The 17,937-nt window shown below is 57.5% G+C and overlaps 2 protein-coding genes across 5 annotated transcripts; both read left to right on the top strand.

The window, feature by feature from the left end:
- On the top strand, positions 1–9,621 carry RENBP (renin binding protein). 3 transcript variants are annotated; one of them, XM_003317775.6, is made up of 11 exons: positions 1–121; positions 287–396; positions 551–626; positions 736–811; positions 988–1,160; positions 1,627–1,851; positions 2,825–2,906; positions 3,197–3,372; positions 4,603–4,734; positions 9,224–9,311; positions 9,396–9,615. In XM_003317775.6, the coding sequence occupies exons 1-11, from the start codon at positions 95–97 to the stop codon at positions 9,530–9,532; spliced, it is 1,302 nt and encodes a 433-aa protein (XP_003317823.2). In that variant the 5' UTR covers positions 1–94; the 3' UTR covers positions 9,533–9,615. The 3 variants fall into 3 exon arrangements, with proteins under 3 accessions (XP_003317823.2, XP_054532289.1, XP_063660800.1); XM_054676314.2 differs by lacking the exons at positions 9,224–9,311; positions 9,396–9,615 and adding an exon at positions 8,695–8,905; XM_063804730.1 differs by lacking the exons at positions 2,825–2,906; positions 3,197–3,372 and having other exon boundaries at positions 9,396–9,621.
- A 119-nt stretch (positions 9,622–9,740) lies between these two features.
- Positions 9,741–15,742, top strand: NAA10 (N-alpha-acetyltransferase 10, NatA catalytic subunit). 2 transcript variants are annotated; one of them, XM_003317776.7, is made up of 8 exons: positions 9,741–9,934; positions 10,343–10,441; positions 10,821–10,879; positions 12,245–12,290; positions 12,398–12,513; positions 12,714–12,758; positions 14,017–14,101; positions 14,641–14,943. In XM_003317776.7, the coding sequence occupies exons 1-8, from the start codon at positions 9,914–9,916 to the stop codon at positions 14,875–14,877; spliced, it is 708 nt and encodes a 235-aa protein (XP_003317824.1). In that variant the 5' UTR covers positions 9,741–9,913; the 3' UTR covers positions 14,878–14,943. The 2 variants fall into 2 exon arrangements, with proteins under 2 accessions (XP_003317824.1, XP_016800056.1); XM_016944567.3 differs by lacking the exon at positions 14,641–14,943 and adding an exon at positions 14,989–15,742 and having other exon boundaries at positions 9,750–9,934.
- Positions 15,743–17,937: the final 2,195 nt, after the last annotated feature.

Here is a 17,937-nt window from a genome sequence, read left to right as displayed (position 1 = left end):
GAGGGGGTGGGTGAGCCGGGCGCGGCTGTGTCAGCTGAGTGACAGTCACGGGACCGCGACCAACTCTGTCTGGCTTCCTAGAGGAGCAGGAGGGATGAGCAAGGGTCTCCCAGCGCGACAGGCCAGTGGTGGGGTGCTTGGGGGGAGTGCTGTCTTGGAGGGTCCCGGGGATGGTGACGTCTGAAGCCCCGTGCAGACGTGGGGAGATCCCTGAGGGCTGGTTCCCGAGGCTGGGGGGGCCTAGGTCCCATGTGGGGGCTGCGCCTTCAAGCCCCATTTCCCCTAGGACATGGAGAAAGAGCGAGAGACTCTGCAGGCCTGGAAGGAGCGCGTGGGGCAGGAGCTGGACCGCGTGGTGGCTTTCTGGATGGAGCACTCCCACGACCAGGAGCACGGGTACTCGGCGTGCTTCTGGAGTCCTCAGCAGGGTTTTTGCCCTTCCTGAGGCCCCTTCTCACTCTCAGGCACCTCACAGATTTGCTGGCCCCAGAGGGGGCAGGAGGGGCTGGCAAGGCCCGTTCCAGACTTTGCTAACCCTGCCTTCCCACAGGGGCTTCTTCACGTGCCTTGGCCGCGAGGGGCGGGTGTATGATGACCTCAAGTATGTGTGGCTGCAGGGGAGGCAGGTATGGTGTTCCCAGCCTGGAAGCTCAGGCACACGGCCCATCGCCTCAAAGGTCTCCCCACCTCACCCCAGCCGGCCACTTAAGCCACTTTCCCTCCCGTACCCCGCAGGTATGGATGTATTGTCGCCTGTACCGCACTTTTGAGCGCTTCCGCCATGCTCAGCTTCTGGACGCAGCAAAAGCAGGTAGGTGCCCCCTTCCTGCCCATCTCCCAGTGACTCCGTCCATGTTTACTCAACAGGGCACATGTGCGGAGTTCCTAGAGGGGTCTAGAAGCAGCGAAGGACTTGGGGAGGCTCAAGGGTGGTGTGTGCGGGGCGTCCTGGCCTTACCCCTGGCATGCCAACCCCCCAACCTCCAGGTGGTGAGTTCTTGCTGCGGTATGCCCGGGTGGCACCTCCTGGCAAGAAGTGTGCCTTTGTGCTGACTCGGGACGGCCGCCCGGTCAAGGTGCAGCGAACCATCTTCAGTGAGTGTTTCTACACCATGGCCATGAACGAGCTGTGGAGGGCCACAGGGGAAGTGCGGTACCAGGTGTGTGAGAGGAGGGTGCCCCTGAAGACCCCACCCTGCGACCCTGCCATGGCCACCTGATGCATTCCCACTCACTACGCAAGTCCCCTCCCATGGACCCATCTGTGGGCCAAGTCCCCTTCACCTCTGAACGCTCCCCTACCCCCACAGGGGCGCAGACGGAGAGGGCCCTATCCACGCCCTGCCCCCAACTGGGAAAAGGCCCTTCCCTCCTCCCTGGGCTCCCTGTGCTGCCAGACCCTGACCCCACAGCCTGGAAGGGGCTGCACCCCCAGACTGGGAGCAGAGTGGGGCGGATCTGACTGGCCCCTACTGGACGCTGGGTGCCAGGTCCCAAGTAGGCCCTGGATGAAGGTGTCTCTGGGTTCAGGAGAGGAATTGGCTCTCCCACCCCAGGGCCGTGTCCAGGGGGATGGCACAGGATGTAGCCTCAGCCTGGGCCTCCCCTTGCCTCCTGCACCCCCAGACGGAAGCGGTGGAGATGATGGATCAGATCGTCCACTGGGTGCAGGAGGACGCGTCGGGACTGGGCCGGCCCCAGCTCCAGGGGGCCCCGGCTGCGGAGCCCATGGCGGTGCCCATGATGCTACTGAACCTGGTGGAGCAGCTCGGGGAGGCAGATGAGGAGCTGGCGGGCAAATACGCAGAGCTGGGGGACTGGTGCGCCCGGAGGATTCTGCAGCACGTGCAGGTGGGGGATGCCTGGGGAGCTGGGGTGGTGGGAGGCCTTCCACTCCCCCACTCCCCTGGGCACCCTGGGGCTCGACACACCTGGTGAGACAGAGATTCGGGGATGTCCCCACCTGGGGAAGGTGGAGGGCCTGAGGGCTGGAGGGAGGATGCGGAGCCCCAGGCAAGGCCTGACAGAAGGAGACCCCTCCTGCCCCACCCAAGTCCCTTCCAGGCCTCTGGGCCGTGAAACCCGCCCTGTCTGTCCCCATTCAATGTTTCACCCTCCCCTGCTGGAGAGGATCAGGCCAGAAGTGAGGATTACATCTTCCTAGGCCCGGGCTGGACGTGGTGGCTTATGCCTGTAATCCCAGCAGTTTGGGAGGCTGAGGCGGGCGGATCACTTGAGGTCAGGAGTTGGAGACCAGCCTGGCCAATATAGTGAAACCCCGTCTCTACTAAAAATACAAAAATTAGCTGGGCATGGTGGTGCATGCCTGTAATCCCAGCCTCTAGGGAGGCTGAGGCAGGAGAATCGCATGAACCCGGGAGGTGGAGATTGTAGTGAGTCGAGATTGCGGCCACTGCACTTTAGCCTGGGTGACAGAGCAAGACTCTGTCTAAAACAACAACAACAACAACAACAACAACTTGCTAGGCCCAAGGGAGGCTGAGGCAGGAGAATCGCATGAACCCGGGAGGTGGAGATTGTAGTGAGTCGAGATTGCGGCCACTGCACTTTAGCCTGGGTGACAGAGCAAGACTCTGTCTAAAACAACAACAACAACAACAACAACAACAACTTGCTAGGCCCAAGGGAGTGAATCAGCCCCTCCTTAAATGCCCCTCTGAGCCTGGCCCACCCAAGCCAGCAGGTCCAGGGGCTTGGGTAAGAGGGAGGGAGGAAGGGATTTCTGGAGCTGGGTCTTTCTAGTTGGGTGGCTGGGTGGGTGAAAGGGCTGGAGGCAACATTCCCTTCTGCTCCTTCCCGGTAGAGGGATGGACAAGCTGTGCTGGAGAATGTGTCAGAGGGTGGCAAGGAACTTCCTGGCTGCCTGGGGAGACAGCAGAACCCAGGTGAGGGGCGGGGTGGGCTGGGGGCCACCCAGGAGGAGGGGAGCGCTGAGCCTTGTGTTCTGGGCTTCAGATAGGGGAGTGCCTGGCGGGGGTGCCTTGAGGAGGCAGAGGAGCGAGGATGGGCTTCCCAAGGCTGGGGGTTTCTGCAGAGGAGCAGGCTTCCAGGGCCAGGGAGCTCAGAGCCTCGCTCATTGTTAGGGTGGGAGCAGAGAGGTGCCAGGGGCTTTTGCTCCCTCTGTTCCCTCTCTCAACCCCACCCCCCCACCCTTCCGTACTCCACCCCTCACCAGGCCACACGCTGGAAGCCGGCTGGTTTCTGCTCCGTCATTGCATTCGGAAAGGCGACCCCGAACTTCGAGCCCACGTGGTTGACAAGTTCCTATTGTTGCCCTTCCACTCCGGATGGGACCCTGACCACGGAGGCCTCTTTTACTTCCAGGATGCTGATAACTTCTGCCCCACCCAGGTGGGAGAGCGCCCAGGGCCATGTGTGACCCACGCTGTTCTAAGGCTTTCTGCCCAGGGAGGTGGTTGCTTCTCTAGAGGGTAACCTGGGGCTGGATTGGAACCTAGAGGCCTGCTCTCAGCTTCTGTGCCAGTGTTACAGGAAAGGGGTCGTGATCCAGACCCCAGAAGAGGGTTCTTGGATCTTGCCCAAGAAAGAATTCAGGGCGAGTCCGCAATGCAAAGTGAAAGCAAGTTTATTAAGAAAGTAAAGGAATAAAAGAATGGTTATTCCATAGGCAGAGCAGCCCTGAGGGCTGCTGGTTGCCTTTTTTTTTTTTTTTTTGAGGTGGAGTTTTGCTCCTGCTGCCCAGGCTGGAGTGCAATGGCGCCATCTCGGCTCACCACAACCTCTGCTTCCCGGGTTCAAGCGATTCTCCTGCCCTAGCCTCCCGAGTAGCTAGGATTACAGGCATGGGCCACCATGCCTGGCTAATTTTGTATTTTTAGTAGAGACGGGGTTTCTCCATGTTGGTCAGGCTGGTCTCGAACTCCCGACCTCAGGTGATCCGCCCGCCTCAGCCTCCCAAAGTGCTGGGATCACAGGCGTGAGCCACCGCGCCCGGCTGGTTGCCCATTTTTATGCTTATTTCTTGATGATATGCTAAACAAGGGGTGGATTATTCATGCCTCCCCTTTTTAGACCATATAGGGTAACTTCCTGACGTTGCCATGGCATTTGTAAACTGTTGGAAGTGAGGACGAGCAGAGGTCACTGTTGTCGCCACCTTGGTTTTGGTGGGTTTTGGCCGGCTCCTTTACTGCAACCTGTTTTATCAGCAAGGTCTTTATGACCTGTATTTTGTGCCGACCTCATATCTCATCCTGCGACTTAGAATGCCTCAGCCGTCTGGGAATGCAGCCCAGTAGGTCTCAGCCTCATTTGACCCAGCTCCTGTTTAAGATGGAGTTGCTCTGGTTCACACACCTCTGACACCATGTCATATGGAGGCCACCAGGGAGCTGGCGAAACGCTGATGCTCAGACATATATGCCATTCGTCTGGGGCCCTGGTGTCTATTCAAGAATCTACAGGTCAGGAAGCTGATATCACTGGGAGGGGTCCTTCAGAACTTCCAAAGATGTCCCGCAATTCACCTCCAGTAGCTTGGGCCAATGGAGACGCAGCCAGGTCTGGAAAGTTGCGGAGGGGAATTTCCTGCTGAGATGCCTGCCCCTGCTCTCCCCTCAGCTGGAGTGGGCCATGAAGCTCTGGTGGCCACACAGTGAAGCCATGATTGCCTTCCTCATGGGTTACAGTGACAGTGGGGACCCTGTGCTGCTGCGCCTCTTCTACCAAGTGGCTGAGTACACCTTCCGCCAGGTGAGAGCTGCCTCCTTGTCCCCTCTAGAGGCTGAATGGGGGAATGGGGGGAGTCTGGCCTGGCTGCGCTCTTGCCCCCTCGCTGAGCACAGTCGCTCAGCTGGTCTGAGAGTTTCCGGAGCCCCAGTGCTGTTTGTTCAGTCAACGAAGAAGCCTCTGCCCTCCTAGAGCTCGAATTTTGGTGGTGGGGGCGGGAGGAGCAGAGTGTAAGCAAGCAGACCTAGGTGGTGGTGAGAGTGACAGCTGTGGGAATAATACCACTGGAGAGGGTTGTGGGGGGGCTCTTTCCTATGGGGTGGCAGCAGGGAAGCACTGAGCAGGGGCCGAGTCAATCAGGGGTGTGTCTGAGGGACTGGGAGTCTGGGCAGGGTGGGGCATGTGGCACAGCATGGGGGCCTGGCAGCCCGGGAGGATAAAGGCAGAGTGGGCAAGGGACGGACTCCAGCTGCCTGGTCTGATTCCATTGTTACCTGGGTCCTGGGGCTTGGAGGGGAGGGTGTTATGGGGGAAGTCTGTAGGGAACAGGGCAGAAGCTGGGACAGCAGAGGAAGCTGTAGCTGTCATCCCAGCCAGTGAGGGCTGGCCCAGGTGGGAGCTGGGGACAGAGGGTTCACAGTCTGGTGGAGCAGCAGTGGGATTCCTGAGTCTCTAGTTCAGAGGGAGAGATCTGGACTCACCATGAATGTTTTCAGTATCACAAGAATGTAGATGCTGCCTGGCACAGTGGCTCATGTCTATCATCCTAGCACTTTGGCAGGCTGAGACGGGAGGATCGCTTGAACCGAGGACTTCAAAACCAGTCTGGGCAACATAACGAGACCTGGTCTCTACAAAAAATTTTAAAAAATTAGCTGGGTGTCATGCACACCTGTAGTCCTAGCTACTCAGGAGGCTGAGGCAGGAGGACTGCTTAAGCCCAGTTTGAGGCTGCAATGAGTTATGATCACACCACTGCACTCCAGCCTGGGCTGGGCAACAGAGCGAGACTATGTCTCAAAAAAAAGGCCGGGCACGGTGGCTCACGCCTGTAATCCCAGCACTTTGGGAGACTGAGGCAGGTGGATCACCTGAGGTCAGGAGTTCAAGACCAGCCTGGCCAACATGGTGAAACCCCATCTCTACTAAAAATACAAAAATTAGCCAAGCGTGGTGGTGGGTGCCTGTAATCCCAGCTACTTGGGAGGCAGAGGCAGGAGAATTGCTTGAACCCAGGAGGCAGAGGTTGCAGTGAGCCGAGATCGCACCATTGCACTCCAGCCTGGGGGACAAGAGCAAGACTTGGTCTCAAAAAAAAAAAAAAAAAAAAAAAGAGTACAGATGCTGCTGAGATCTATGAGGCAAAAAGGGAAATGGGGGCCCAGCAAAGGAGACAAGAATCAGTGGTGACGCAGGAAGAAAACCAAGCCAGGGGCTCCCTGAAGCCCAAGTGCTAGGAGCAGAGTGATAAGCTGTCTTGACTGCTGCCCAGGAGGCAACTCGAGCTGCTGAACACAGGAAAGGGCATGGCACCCAGTGGAAAGGGCATGGCACCCAGTGGAAAGGGCATGGCACCCAGTGGTGGCAAGGCCTGGGTGGTGAATGAATGAAGATTCATCATGCGTTTCTAAAGCCACGACTCCGACTCCACTGGTGAACCCTGGTACTGCGAGGACTATAGCAGGGGATCTTATTCTGGGGTCTGTGAGCTTCGAAACCGGGGGCGGAGAATCACATCTTTATTTGTACTAACCTCTAACTGAAACTAGCATTTGCTGCCATTATGAGTGGAGGCAATGAACCACATTGGTAATAGAAGTGCCTGGCTTTGTCACCGATAGAAATCCAGATGTGTTTATATTGCATTGCAGTTAGAGAGACATCTGCAAGTATCACATATATTCATCACTACTTCCAAAGCAGCAGGGTTGTTAGACCTGCAGCTATATCTTAATATTTAATGCATTCATAGAGTGTGTGTTAGGGGCCACCAGTTCTAACTCAAAAATGAAATTGAAGGAATACATTTTAATAAGATATAGATGACATTAAACAATTACGAAAGTTATAATCAACAGGTAAATCAGCTGGGCATGGTGGCTCATGCCTGTAATCTCAGCACTTTGGGAGACTGAGGCGGGTGGATCACCTGAGGTCAGGAGTTCTGGACCAGCCTGGCCAACATGGTGAAACCCCGTCTCTACTAAAAATACAAAAATTGGGCTGGTCGCGGTGGCTCACGCCTGTCATTCCAGCACTTTGAAAGGCCGAGGCAGGCGGATCACTTGAGGTCAGGAGTTCGAGAACAGCCTGGCTGACATGGTGAAACCCCCATCTCTATTAAAAATACAAAAAATTAGCCGGGTGTGGTGGCGGGTGCCTGTAATCCCAACTACTGGGGAGACTGAGGCAGGAGAATCACTTGAACCCGGGAAGCACTCCAGCCTGGGCAACAGGAGCAAAACTCCATAAAATAAATAAATAAATAAATAAATAAATAAATAAATAAATTAGCCGGGCTTGGTGGCCGGTGCCTGTAATCCCAGCTACTCAGGAGGCTGAAGCAGCAGAATCACTGGAACCTGGGAGGTGAAGGTTGCAGTGAGCTGGGATCACGCCACTGCACTCCATCCAGTCTGGGTGACAAGAGCGAAACTCCGTCTTAAAAAAACAAAAACCAAAAAACCAACCAACAAACAAAAAAACAGGTAAGTCATTATGCATCAACCAACATAACAGAATACAGAAGGCAAAAATCCAGACATTGAAGGAAATTCTTCTTTACCTTCCTGTGTCATGTCAAGCAGTCAAAAAATAAGTAAGGACTTGAACAATGTAACTCAAAAGATAGAATGAATACACACAGAACTAGTTTTTATTTATTTATTTATTTTGAGACAGGGTCTCTATCGCCCAGGCTGAGTGCAGTGGCACAATCATGGCTCAGTGCAGCCTCAACCTCCTGGGCTCAAGCGATCCTTCCACCTCAGCCACCCAGGTAGCTGGGACTACAGCTGTGTGCCATCACGCCCAGCTAATTCTTTAATTTTTTTTTTTGTATAGATGGGGTCTCACTATGTTTCCCAGCCTGGTCTTAAACTCCTGGCCTCAAGTGATCCTCCCGCCTCGGCCTCTCAAAGTGCTGGGATTATAGGCGTGAGCCACTGTGCCCAGCCCAGGACTAGTTTTACTTCCTACAAAGAAGAATACACCAACTCTTATGGGCCACCATTTAAAGAGACATTTTCATAGTGGACTTCAATGTAATTGATTCCATGATCCTTTTGAGAAGGGGCTGAACTGACAAGCCTCCCTGAGACAGGTGCCCCATGGAATGCTAGTGGAGAGAGAAGGAAAGAGAGTGGAATGGGCACTGGGCAGGGGCAGAGGGAGGGGGAGATGAGTTTGGGACCAATGGTGAGCCAGCACAGGAGTCAGATGAGATTGTGCATCTACTGGAAGACAGGCCTGTGAAGCCGGGAATGGGAGCTCCAAGGGAGTCACTTCTTAAGAGTTTCATGACAGGTCGTCGCCTCCATCAGGGTTCTTTGTTTCTTTTCTTTTCCCTTTTTTTTTTTTTTTTTTTTTGAGACAGAGTCTGGCTCTGTTGCCCAGGCTGGAGTGCAGTGGCGCGATCTTGGCTCACTGCAAGCTCCGCCTCCCGGGTTCACGCCATTCTCCTGCCTCAGCCTCCCGAGTAGCTGGGACTACAGGTGCCCGCCACCACTCCCGGCTAATTTTTTGTATTTTAGTAGAGACGGGATTTCACTGTGTTAGCCAGGATGGTCTCGATCTCCTGACCTTGTGATCCGCCCGCCTCGGCCTCCCAAAGTGCTGGGATTACAGGTGTGAGCCTTTGCACCCGGCCGGGTTCTTTGTTTCTTTGAATCAACGTAACCACGACTACAATCATGATAGAGAACTTTTTTGTTTGTTTGTTTGTTCGTTTGTTTGTTTGAGATGGAGTCTCGCTCTGTCACCCAGGCTGGAGCGCAATGGCGTGATCTCAGCTCACTGCAACCTCCGCCTCCTGTGTTCAAGCTATTTTCCCGCCTCAGCCTCCCGAGTATACTGCTGGGATTACAAGTGCGTGCCACCACGCCCGGCTAATTTTGTATTTTTAGTAGAGATGAGGTTTCACCATGTTGTCCAGGCTGATCTTGAACTCCTGACCTCAGGTTATCCGCCCGCCTCGGCCTCCGAAAGTGCTGGGATTACAGGCGCAAGCCACAGCGCCCGGCCCGATAGAGAACGTTTCTACACCCCAGGGCAGAGTTCTTTCATTCCATCTAGCAGTGTCTCATCCCCTTGCCCAGTCGGTTATATAGTTGTAGCCTGCCTGCTGCGCCCACCCCTGCTTTCATCTTTGTGGAGGACGCAGTGTCGCGGTTAAGATCGCTGGTTCTGGAGCCACGTCACCTGGGGTCAACCCAGGCTCTGACCCCTGGTAGCGATGCAGTGGCATCTGGGCGGGTCCTGCAGGCGCTAGCTGTCACTGTCTCTGTTATTCCAGTTTCGCGATCCCGAGTACGGGGAATGGTTTGGCTACCTGAGCCGAGAGGGCAAGGTGGCCCTCTCCATCAAGGGAGGTCCTTTCAAAGGTGAGTGGGGGAGAGGGCGGGGCCGCAGGGGTTGCGCCTCTCGGCTGCGCCCGGCCCGCACTACCTGCCCGCCTCTACCCGCAGGCTGCTTCCACGTGCCGCGGTGCCTAGCCATGTGCGAGGAGATGCTGGGCGCCCTGCTGAGCCGCCCCGCCCCCGCCCCCGCCCCCACCCCCGCCCCCACCCCCGCCCCCACCCCCGCCTGCCGAGGCGCGGAATAAAGGCTGAGTCCGCTCCACCTGCGGCTGTGCGCGCGTCTGTGGGCTCGCGGGAGGGGGGCTGCCGCGCCGAGGGAGGGGCCGGCTCCAGCTCCGGGGCAGCGCCCGCCCCGCCCCCAGGCCCGCCCCGCGCTGACCGGCTCCGCGCATTGGCCCGCCCCGTGCGCTGGCCTGTCCCGCGCATTGGCCAAGCGGCCGGGAGGACGGGCCCGGCGGCCGTGCACTTCCGGCCGGTGGCCGGCCCGGCGCGCACCGCCCCTTCCGCCGTCGCCCAGCGAGCCCAGCTCCGGTCCCAGCCCCGGCCGTCCCGGCGTCGCTTCGGAGCGCGGCGGCAGCTGACTGCGCCTTCACGATCCGCTGGGACCCGCGAGCCCCGCCGCCGTTATGAACATCCGCAATGCGAGGGTGAGCGCCCGGGGCGGGAGGCTGTCCGCGCCGCGTGGGCGCCGGGCCGGGTGGCTGCTGCGCATGCTCCCGAGGGCCCCGGCCGAGCCCGGCCCGGTGGCCCTGAGTGTGCCTGCGGCCGCTGGACCTATGGGGCTGGCCCAGCCCGCCGAAGAGGCCGGGGCGCGGGGCCGGGGCTGCGATTCCCTCCTGTTTGCGTGATGTCGGGCCTCCGTTGGGTGGGCTCCGGGGACCTCCGGGGCGCCCACTCCTGTTCCTGTGCTCCGGGCGTTGTGCAAAGTCAGATCGTCACAGTGCCTGCCCAGCCCCGAGGGAGGGGGGCCGAGCAGACCGACGGGGAGCAGGGTTCTCACCCGTGGTCACCGCCGCCTTAGACTGAGCGCGTTCCACTGCCCTCCTTCCCTGCAGCCAGAGGACCTAATGAACATGCAGCACTGCAACCTCCTCTGCCTGCCCGAGAACTACCAGATGAAATACTACTTCTACCATGGCCTTTCCTGGCCCCAGGTGGGCAGCTTCTGAATTTGGGCATGGGGGAAAGCAGGCCGAGGAAAATCCCATCTGGCCATCTTGGAGGGAGTGGACAAGTCTGTCAGAGCCCAGGGGGCTGTATGGTCGGTGGCGTCCCGGGTGTTTTCAGCTGGCAGACAGGGGCAAAGGAAAAGAAGGCGCCTGAAGGGGGCAGAGAATAGGGGCAGGATCCCCACTTTGCGTCTTCTTTCTGGGTATGGGCAGGGCACAGTGTGGCGAGGGGGAGACCAAGTCACTCAGCCCAGAGGTCATGAGCCATCACACAACTCGCCACTCGTCCAGTTTGTGTCCCTCTAAAGGGCTCTTCTAGCTCCGACATGAAGTTTTCTCACTCTGTTTTCCTCTCTGTCACCAGCTCTCTTACATTGCTGAGGACGAGAATGGGAAGATTGTGGGGTATGTCCTGGCCAAAATGTGAGTCACCAAGGAGGAAGACAGAAGCTACACGTGTCTGGTGGATGCCTCTGTGGGCTTTAAAAAAAATGAATAGGCTTCTTCTTTTCAGTACAGTTGAAAGTTTATAGAAAAATTGAACAGAAAGGACATGGAGTTCTTACAGCACCCCTCAGCATCCCCTCCCTGCCAGCTTCCTCTGTTAGTAGCATGTTGGATTTGTGTGGTCCACTTGTGACAAGTGATAAATGAATGTGATATGTTACTATTATTATTTTATTATTATTATTATTATTATTTGAGACGGAGTCTTGCCCTGTCGCCCAGGCTGGAGTGCAGTCGCGTGATCTTGGCTCACTGCAACCTCCACCCCCTGGGTTCAAGCGATTCTCCTGCCTCAGCCTCCTTAGTAGCTGGGATTACAGGCACGTGCCACCACACCTGGCTAATTTTTGCATATTTCAGTAGCAATGGGGTTTCACTACGTTGGCCAGGCTGGTCTCGAATTCCTGACCTCAGGTGTTTCCACCCACCTCTGTCTCCCAAAGTGCTAGGATTACAGGCGTGAGCCACTGCGCCTGGCCGATATATTATTATTAACTAAACCCATAGTTTACATTACTGCACTTCTCTTTGTGTTGTAAGCCCCATGCTTTTGACCAAATGACATGTGTCCACCTTCATATTATCGCAGGATAGTTTCCCTGTGTTCCACGCATTCATCCCTGCCTCTCCTTAACCCGTGGCAACCACTCATTTTTTACTGTCTGCATGGTTTTGCCTTTTCCAGGATGTCATAGAGTTGGAATCATACTATATACAGCTTTTTCAGGCTGGCTTTTTTTCACTTAGTAATACACATTTAAGCTTCTGCCTTGTCTTTGCGTGGGTTGACAGCTCATTTCTTTTTTTATTTTTTGAGACAGGGTCTCGCTCTGTTGCCCAGGCTGGAGTGCAGTGGCATGATCATGGCTCACTGCAGCCTCAACCTCCCAGGCTCAAGTGATCCTCTCATGTCTGCCTACCAAGTAGCTGGGACCACAGGCATGCGCCACCACATCCAGCTAATTTTTTGATTTTTTTTTTGTAGAGACAAAAAAAAGTGTTGTCCAGGCTGGTCTCGAACTCCTGGGCTCAAGCAGTCCTCTTGCCCCGGCCTGCCAAGTAGCTGGAACTATAGGCGTGTGCCCCACACCCGGCAGGCATGGGGTTTCAGGCAGCAGAGGGTGGCAGGATCGGCTGCTCTGATCCAAGAGGCTCCCGGCTCTCCCCCAGCTGGGGTCTTAGGGGGCTGTAGTGCATGTCCACTCTACAAATGGCAGGGGGGGTGGAGGTGGCTGTGCCTACGCTGAGCTCCTTTGTAGCCTCTCCTTTCTCCCTCTCCAGGGAAGAGGACCCAGATGATGTGCCCCATGGACATATCACCTCATTGGTATGTAAGGTCCACCCAGGCTCTCTGGTGGGGGTGGAAGTGGGGCTTAGTTGGGGCAGCCCTCAAGGTCCCAGTCCCTCACCCCATCTCTGCTCTTCTCCCACCAGGCTGTGAAGCGTTCCCACCGGCGCCTTGGTCTGGCTCAGAAACTGATGGACCAGGCCTCTCGAGCCATGATAGAGAACTTCAATGCCAAATACGTCTCCCTGCATGTCAGGAAGAGGTGGAAGCCGGGCTGAGGGAAGGGGGATTGAGGGGGAGAGATACTGCCTTGACGGGGGTCCTGGGGTACCTCAGCTTTTGGTGAAGATCCAGGAAGTGGGACTGGGGGGAAGGAGGGACCAGGAGGAGGGGCAAGACCTGGACGTGCTACCCCTCCCTGGCCAAATCCGTGCAGCTCAGCAGTGCCTTGTTCCCCTGCAGTAACCGGGCCGCCCTGCACCTCTATTCCAACACCCTCAACTTTCAGTAAGTAGATCTCGATTTTTCTAATGGGCTGGGGTTGATCCCAGGTCTGGCCCATCAGGGCACCTGAGACCGGCTGAGTTGCCTTCCAGGTCGGGGGTGGGCCGGCTGTGGGGAAGAGGCTGTGGACCCCAGCACTGCCAGGATACCTCCACATTCACTCGGCGGCTGATGGTTGAAAAGCCGGCATGGAGACAGCACCTGCCTGCTGAAACGTGCTCCGTGTGTTGTGATGGAGGAGCTCTGGCCCATGATGGCTGAGGCTGGCGAAGGGCACACGGGCTGTTTAGTAATGTTTGGGAATAGAGAGGTGTGGGTCCCTGGCGTGAGCAGATGCTGAGGAGCAGGACTCAAGCATGACCAAGCACCTAGAAGAATCCAAGAGAGAGCAGAATCAAGGAGAATGCACATTCAGGAAGGAAGGGCCAGTGGCCAGGCAGCCTAGTGGATGGGGGAGGTCTGCCTGAGGACCAGGAGGCCCCGTGTGCCTAGCACACTAGAGAGAACCTGGCAGTTGGCATGCCCAGTAGACAGTGGAAAAAAGTGCTTGCAAGTGAAGCTGGGGTGGGCTGCCTGTGGAGGGACACTAACTGCACTCAGCCCCTGTTTGGTAGGGGATGAAGAAGAGGGACTGTTGGGAAGGGCGGTGGCCTCTGGGCTGGATGCTGGCAAGAGGGATCTGTGACCCAGATGATGATGTCTGGTGGGAATTGCTTTATAGCTAAGTCAGCAATCCTCATGTCTTAGGCCTGGCAGGGCCAGCCTAGGCCATTGAGTCCAGCTCCCCTTCCAGGGACATGGCCACGCGAGTCTGCACACACACCTCCCCAGTGTAGTCACGGCCCCAGAGCTGCTCAGGCAGGGCCGTGCTGCCTAGGGATGACTCCCCTAAACAGGGCTCACCATCTTTCCTGGGTTCTGATGGCTGTTGTGAGGCAGCTCAGTAAGGGACAGGGCGCAGGGCAGGGAGGGAAGGGGAAGGCTGAATTCAGGGCTTCAGCTCACAAGAAACCACAGAAATGGATCCTTAGTATCCAGGCTAAGGACACAGAACGGGGGCAGGACGGGTGGGGCGGGCCGCTGTGTCCTGGAGCCTTTGCTGGAGAGAACAGAGGGCAGGTCACACTGGACTTGTTGTCTCAGGATGGAGCCTTCAGGGAGAAAACATGGCACCTTGCTCCAGTAGCCACGATACCAGGAGTGGAGGAGGGTGTCCCCGGGATACGGGTCTTCCTCCTTGCTCTCTACCCTCTGCCCCCAGGATCAGTGAAGTGGAGCCCAAATACTATGCAGATGGGGAGGATGCCTATGCCATGAAGCGGGACCTCACTCAGATGGCCGACGAGGTAAGCGCCTGCATGAAGCCAAGCAAGGCGAGCGGGGGCGGCACTCAGGAGCCCCGAGACAGTGGCTGCAGGCGAGACCGACTTTGGATGCCAGCTCTTGTGGCTACGTTGCCAGGAGTCACGACCTCAGTTTCCTAGGCTGGGCTTTAGAGGACGCCGTCTGCCTAGCAGCCTGGAGGGTGATGGGAGAGGCAGAGGGAGGAGGCTTTTAGAAGGGAAGTGGGGAGGTCTGGGGACCAGTGGGTGGCCTGCCTGCTCAAAGGTAGTTCTGAGTCAGGGTTCTGCCCAAGGCTCCTCGGGTGGCAGGGCTGGTCAAGGGGCAGCGCTCTGTCGTGGGGGCCTCCATGGTAGTCGGTAAGCCCAGGTAGCGGTGGACTGGGGCTCCAGCCAGGTGTCCCCACTTAGTCCCGCGTGTCCTGCCTAGCCCTGCTGCCTCACTATGCCCCTCTCCTCAGCCAGCGACAGGGCCAGGCTCCCTTTGTCTGGAAACTTAGGCCCTGTCTCTTTGCCCCCGCTTCTCCCTGGGTTCCTGGTGGCAGCTGAGGCGGCACCTGGAGCTGAAAGAGAAGGGCAGGCACGTGGTGCTGGGTGCCATCGAGAACAAGGTGGAGAGCAAAGGCAATTCACCTCCGAGCTCAGGAGAGGCCTGTCGCGAGGAGAAGGGCCTGGCTGCCGAGGATAGTGGTGGGGACAGCAAGGACCTCAGCGAGGTCAGCGAGACCACAGAGAGCACAGATGTCAAGGACAGCTCAGAGGCCTCCGACTCAGCCTCCTAGAGCCTGCCCCATCCCCTCCTCACCCCACGAGCTTTCACAATAAATTCGCTCCGTGGCACTGGGGAACTTCGTGTGTGAGCGTGCGCACATTTAGAGGGTGTGTTTCTCCAGGTCCTCTGGTGGGGATGTGAGCCTTGGCCTTTTGACCCAGAGCATCCTGCCAGGCCCGAGTACAAGGAAAGAGCTTTGGAGGTGGGACTCCCTAGTCTCATGACCTTCAGCAGCTGTGGCCCCGGGGAAGGAGGCCCTGGACTTATGGGAGAGACCCTGCCTTGGAGGTCTGCTTGGCCACGCTGAATGTGTTTTGTGGCACAAGCCTGGGCTGCTCAGGCTCAACGCTCAACAGCAGGGCTCCCACTCTTGGTGGCCTTCAGTTCTCTTCCCACCTTCACCTTCAGACTTTCTCTCCCTAATCACACCTGCTTCGGGCTACAGCAGCTCCGCAGCATACCCGTGGGCTCCAGATGTGGACATCCAACTGCTCATTGGGCTTATCTACAAATGTCCTGTCTGAGTAATGACCCAGCCAGATGCCCCATCAACAGTCCTTGAGTCCTCCCTCCCCTGCCACCCTAATGGTCAGTGAGTCCATGATACCTCTTGAGTCTACTCCCTAACCTGAGTTTGCATTTGAAAATAATTTATATTTAGTACAATTCCCCGCGTTTCCCCATTGACATTTTGTATTAGTTGGTGTATTTGTTATTGTTGATGCGCCAATACTGATAAGTTATTGTAAACTACAGCCCATGGTTTACACTAGGTTTCCTGTCTGTGTTGTACAGTTTCTATGGGGTTACACAAATGCATAAAGCCATGTATTCCCTCATTAACAATTTCATGCAAAATACAAAACTGGGCGGCTGTTGGGTGCGGTGGCTCATGCCTGTAATCACAGCACTTTGGGAGGCCAAGGTGGGCGGGATCACTTGAGCTCAGGAGTTGGAGACCAGCCTGGGCAGCATGGCGAAACCCCATCTCTACTAAAAATAGAAAACTTATCCGGGTGTGGTGGTGCATGCCTGTAATCCCAGCTACTAGGGAGGCTGAAGCAGGAGGATCGCTTGAGCCCGGGAGGTGGAGGTTGCTGTGGGCCCTGATCATGCCACCACACTCCAGGGACAGAGACCCGTCTCAAAAAAAAAAATATATATATATATATACATATACACATATATATCAAAATCCTGTTTTTCATGGAGTCACCCTAACCGTAACGCTCGTTTCTGTGTCTTTCCTCCTTTCCCTTCCCTCCCCTCCGGCTGCAAACCCATCACTTACTGTCCCTAGTCCCTGGGCGGGCCCTGTATACCTGAGCCCTCTCTGTCCTGCTACTGCAGGTGGCACACTGCTCCTCCGCCGGGTTGAAAACTCGCCACACAGGCCTGGAGCTCGGTTCTCTTTGGCTGGCGCCTCGCACGTGACCAGCAGGCAGCCGGCAGCTGTGGAAGCGGAGCCCAGAGCGCGGCAGGGTGGGGCCGGGGCCGGAAAGGCGCGTCTGCGCACGCCCAGAGCTCTCCGCTTCCCGGCTCGGGCGAGGCTGTGTTGATTGGCTTAAGACGTGGGCTTCCCTTTGTATGGGCCGGAGGCGGAGTCCTGTCCCGCCCCGCGCCTGGCGTCAGTGTCTTCCGGTTCGCAAGCCCGCGGCAAGCTTCGTTCCCAGGCTCTGATTGGTCCGGCGGCACTGGGCTCTGCGCGCAGGGTGCGGGGGAAGGGCGGGCTTGCGCACTGCGTCGGCCGCGCCCCGGCGCCGGTGGAAGGGAGGTGGCCCAGGCTCCCACGGCGCCCGCGGCGCCCTCCTTCCGCCCCGGCCCGGCCCGGCCCATGGGACCCGGCCCGCCCTCTGCCGTCCGTCCCCGGCGGGCCCGATGCCTGTCGGCCGCTGAGCCTCCGTCCCCATGCGGGCAGGTCCGCGCCTTCTGCGGGCTGCCTGGCTTTTGGATGCTTTGAAGGGGAACAATGGAGCGAAGGATAGAGCGAGCAGCAGGGGGCAGTTGCGTTCAGGGCCTTAAATGCCAAACAAGTGCCCTAAAAGCCAGGGCCCAACACTCAGGCCCTCAAGTACGGGCTGAATGGGGCATCCTAGGAATAGCTCTGGAGTGAAAAAAGGAGTGAAGAGAGCGTTTGAAGGCACCGACTGAGGCCTTTCCTGCCTGCCTGAGCCCTGTGGCTGGCTCTGCTGGGTGGAGGGACCTTTGGGGACCAGTCAGGGCTCGGATGGAGGGGCAAGATGTTTTGGGGCCAGCTAGTGAGAGGCGGGGCTCCCTGGTTCCCCTTGGCCTGAGGCAGCGGTGGGACGTGTGAGTCTCACGACCAGGAGCAGGTTGGAGTGTGGGTGCGGCTGTGCGCGCTGTGGGCAGGGGCGCAGGCTCTCTAGTCTCGCTGGAGGACTCGAACATCGGTACTTCCGAGACCAGCTGCTGGAAGTCCAGGTCCTGGGTCTGGCTAGCTCCAGGCCTTGAAGCCCCAGGTCCTGCAGACGCACACGACGACGTGTTCGAGAAGGGCCTTGGTACTGGGAGAAGGGGGCGGGGAGCTGAGGGAGTGTTTTTTTCCTTCTGGGCAAGAGAATTAATTGCTCACAGTTGAAAGGCAGGAAGTACCCGCACAGCCTCCCGTCCCAAGATCTGCAGGTCAAGGTCATGTGTGCCCGCATTTGCACAGAGCCTGACTCTGACATCCGTGCACACACACGCCTAGTACCCCTGCACTAGTGCCCCCACGCCCGCCTTCGGAACACACGCCTGGTGCCCAAGTGCCTTGCCTCTCTCCCCACATCTATACCCCAGGGATTTCCCTCCCACCAAATTGAAGCCAGTTGTCTGCTTGGCTTGTCAACCGCCTCCCGCCTCCCGCCTCCTGCCTTCCCGATTTCCCGGAGAAAAGCTGCTGCCCTGTGGTAGAGGGTGGAGGAAAGCCCCACCACCCCTGGATGAGGGAGGCCCCAAGACTTGCCCCCAGGGTAGCTAAGACCTCACTCCGAGGGGGCTGCCCCCCTTAGGCCTATGACGGGCAGGTGCAGCTGCAGGGGAAGGGAGGCAGAGCAGTCTCTTCCGGCAG

This window comes from Pan troglodytes, chromosome X (assembly GCF_028858775.2).
Source record: "Pan troglodytes isolate AG18354 chromosome X, NHGRI_mPanTro3-v2.0_pri, whole genome shotgun sequence".
NCBI lineage: Eukaryota > Metazoa > Chordata > Mammalia > Primates > Hominidae > Pan > Pan troglodytes.
The sequence above is the reverse complement of the archived record's forward strand: the minus strand, read 5'-3'. Positions and strand labels throughout refer to the sequence as shown.

Bases quoted from the DNA above. Each gene is read 5' to 3' on its own strand.
- RENBP (XM_003317775.6), top strand. From the start codon at position 95: ATGAGCAAGGGTCTCCCAGCGCGACAG. The intron at 1,852-2,824 runs GTGGGGGATGCC...CCTTCCCGGTAG, and splicing joins GGATTCTGCAGCACGTGCAG to AGGGATGGACAAGCTGTGCT. The intron at 9,312-9,395 runs GTGAGTGGGGGA...CTCTACCCGCAG, and splicing joins CAAGGGAGGTCCTTTCAAAG to GCTGCTTCCACGTGCCGCGG.
- NAA10 (XM_003317776.7), top strand. From the start codon at position 9,914: ATGAACATCCGCAATGCGAGG. The intron at 12,291-12,397 runs GTATGTAAGGTC...TTCTCCCACCAG, and splicing joins ATGGACATATCACCTCATTG to GCTGTGAAGCGTTCCCACCG. The intron at 12,514-12,713 runs GTGGAAGCCGGG...GTTCCCCTGCAG, and splicing joins TCCCTGCATGTCAGGAAGAG to TAACCGGGCCGCCCTGCACC.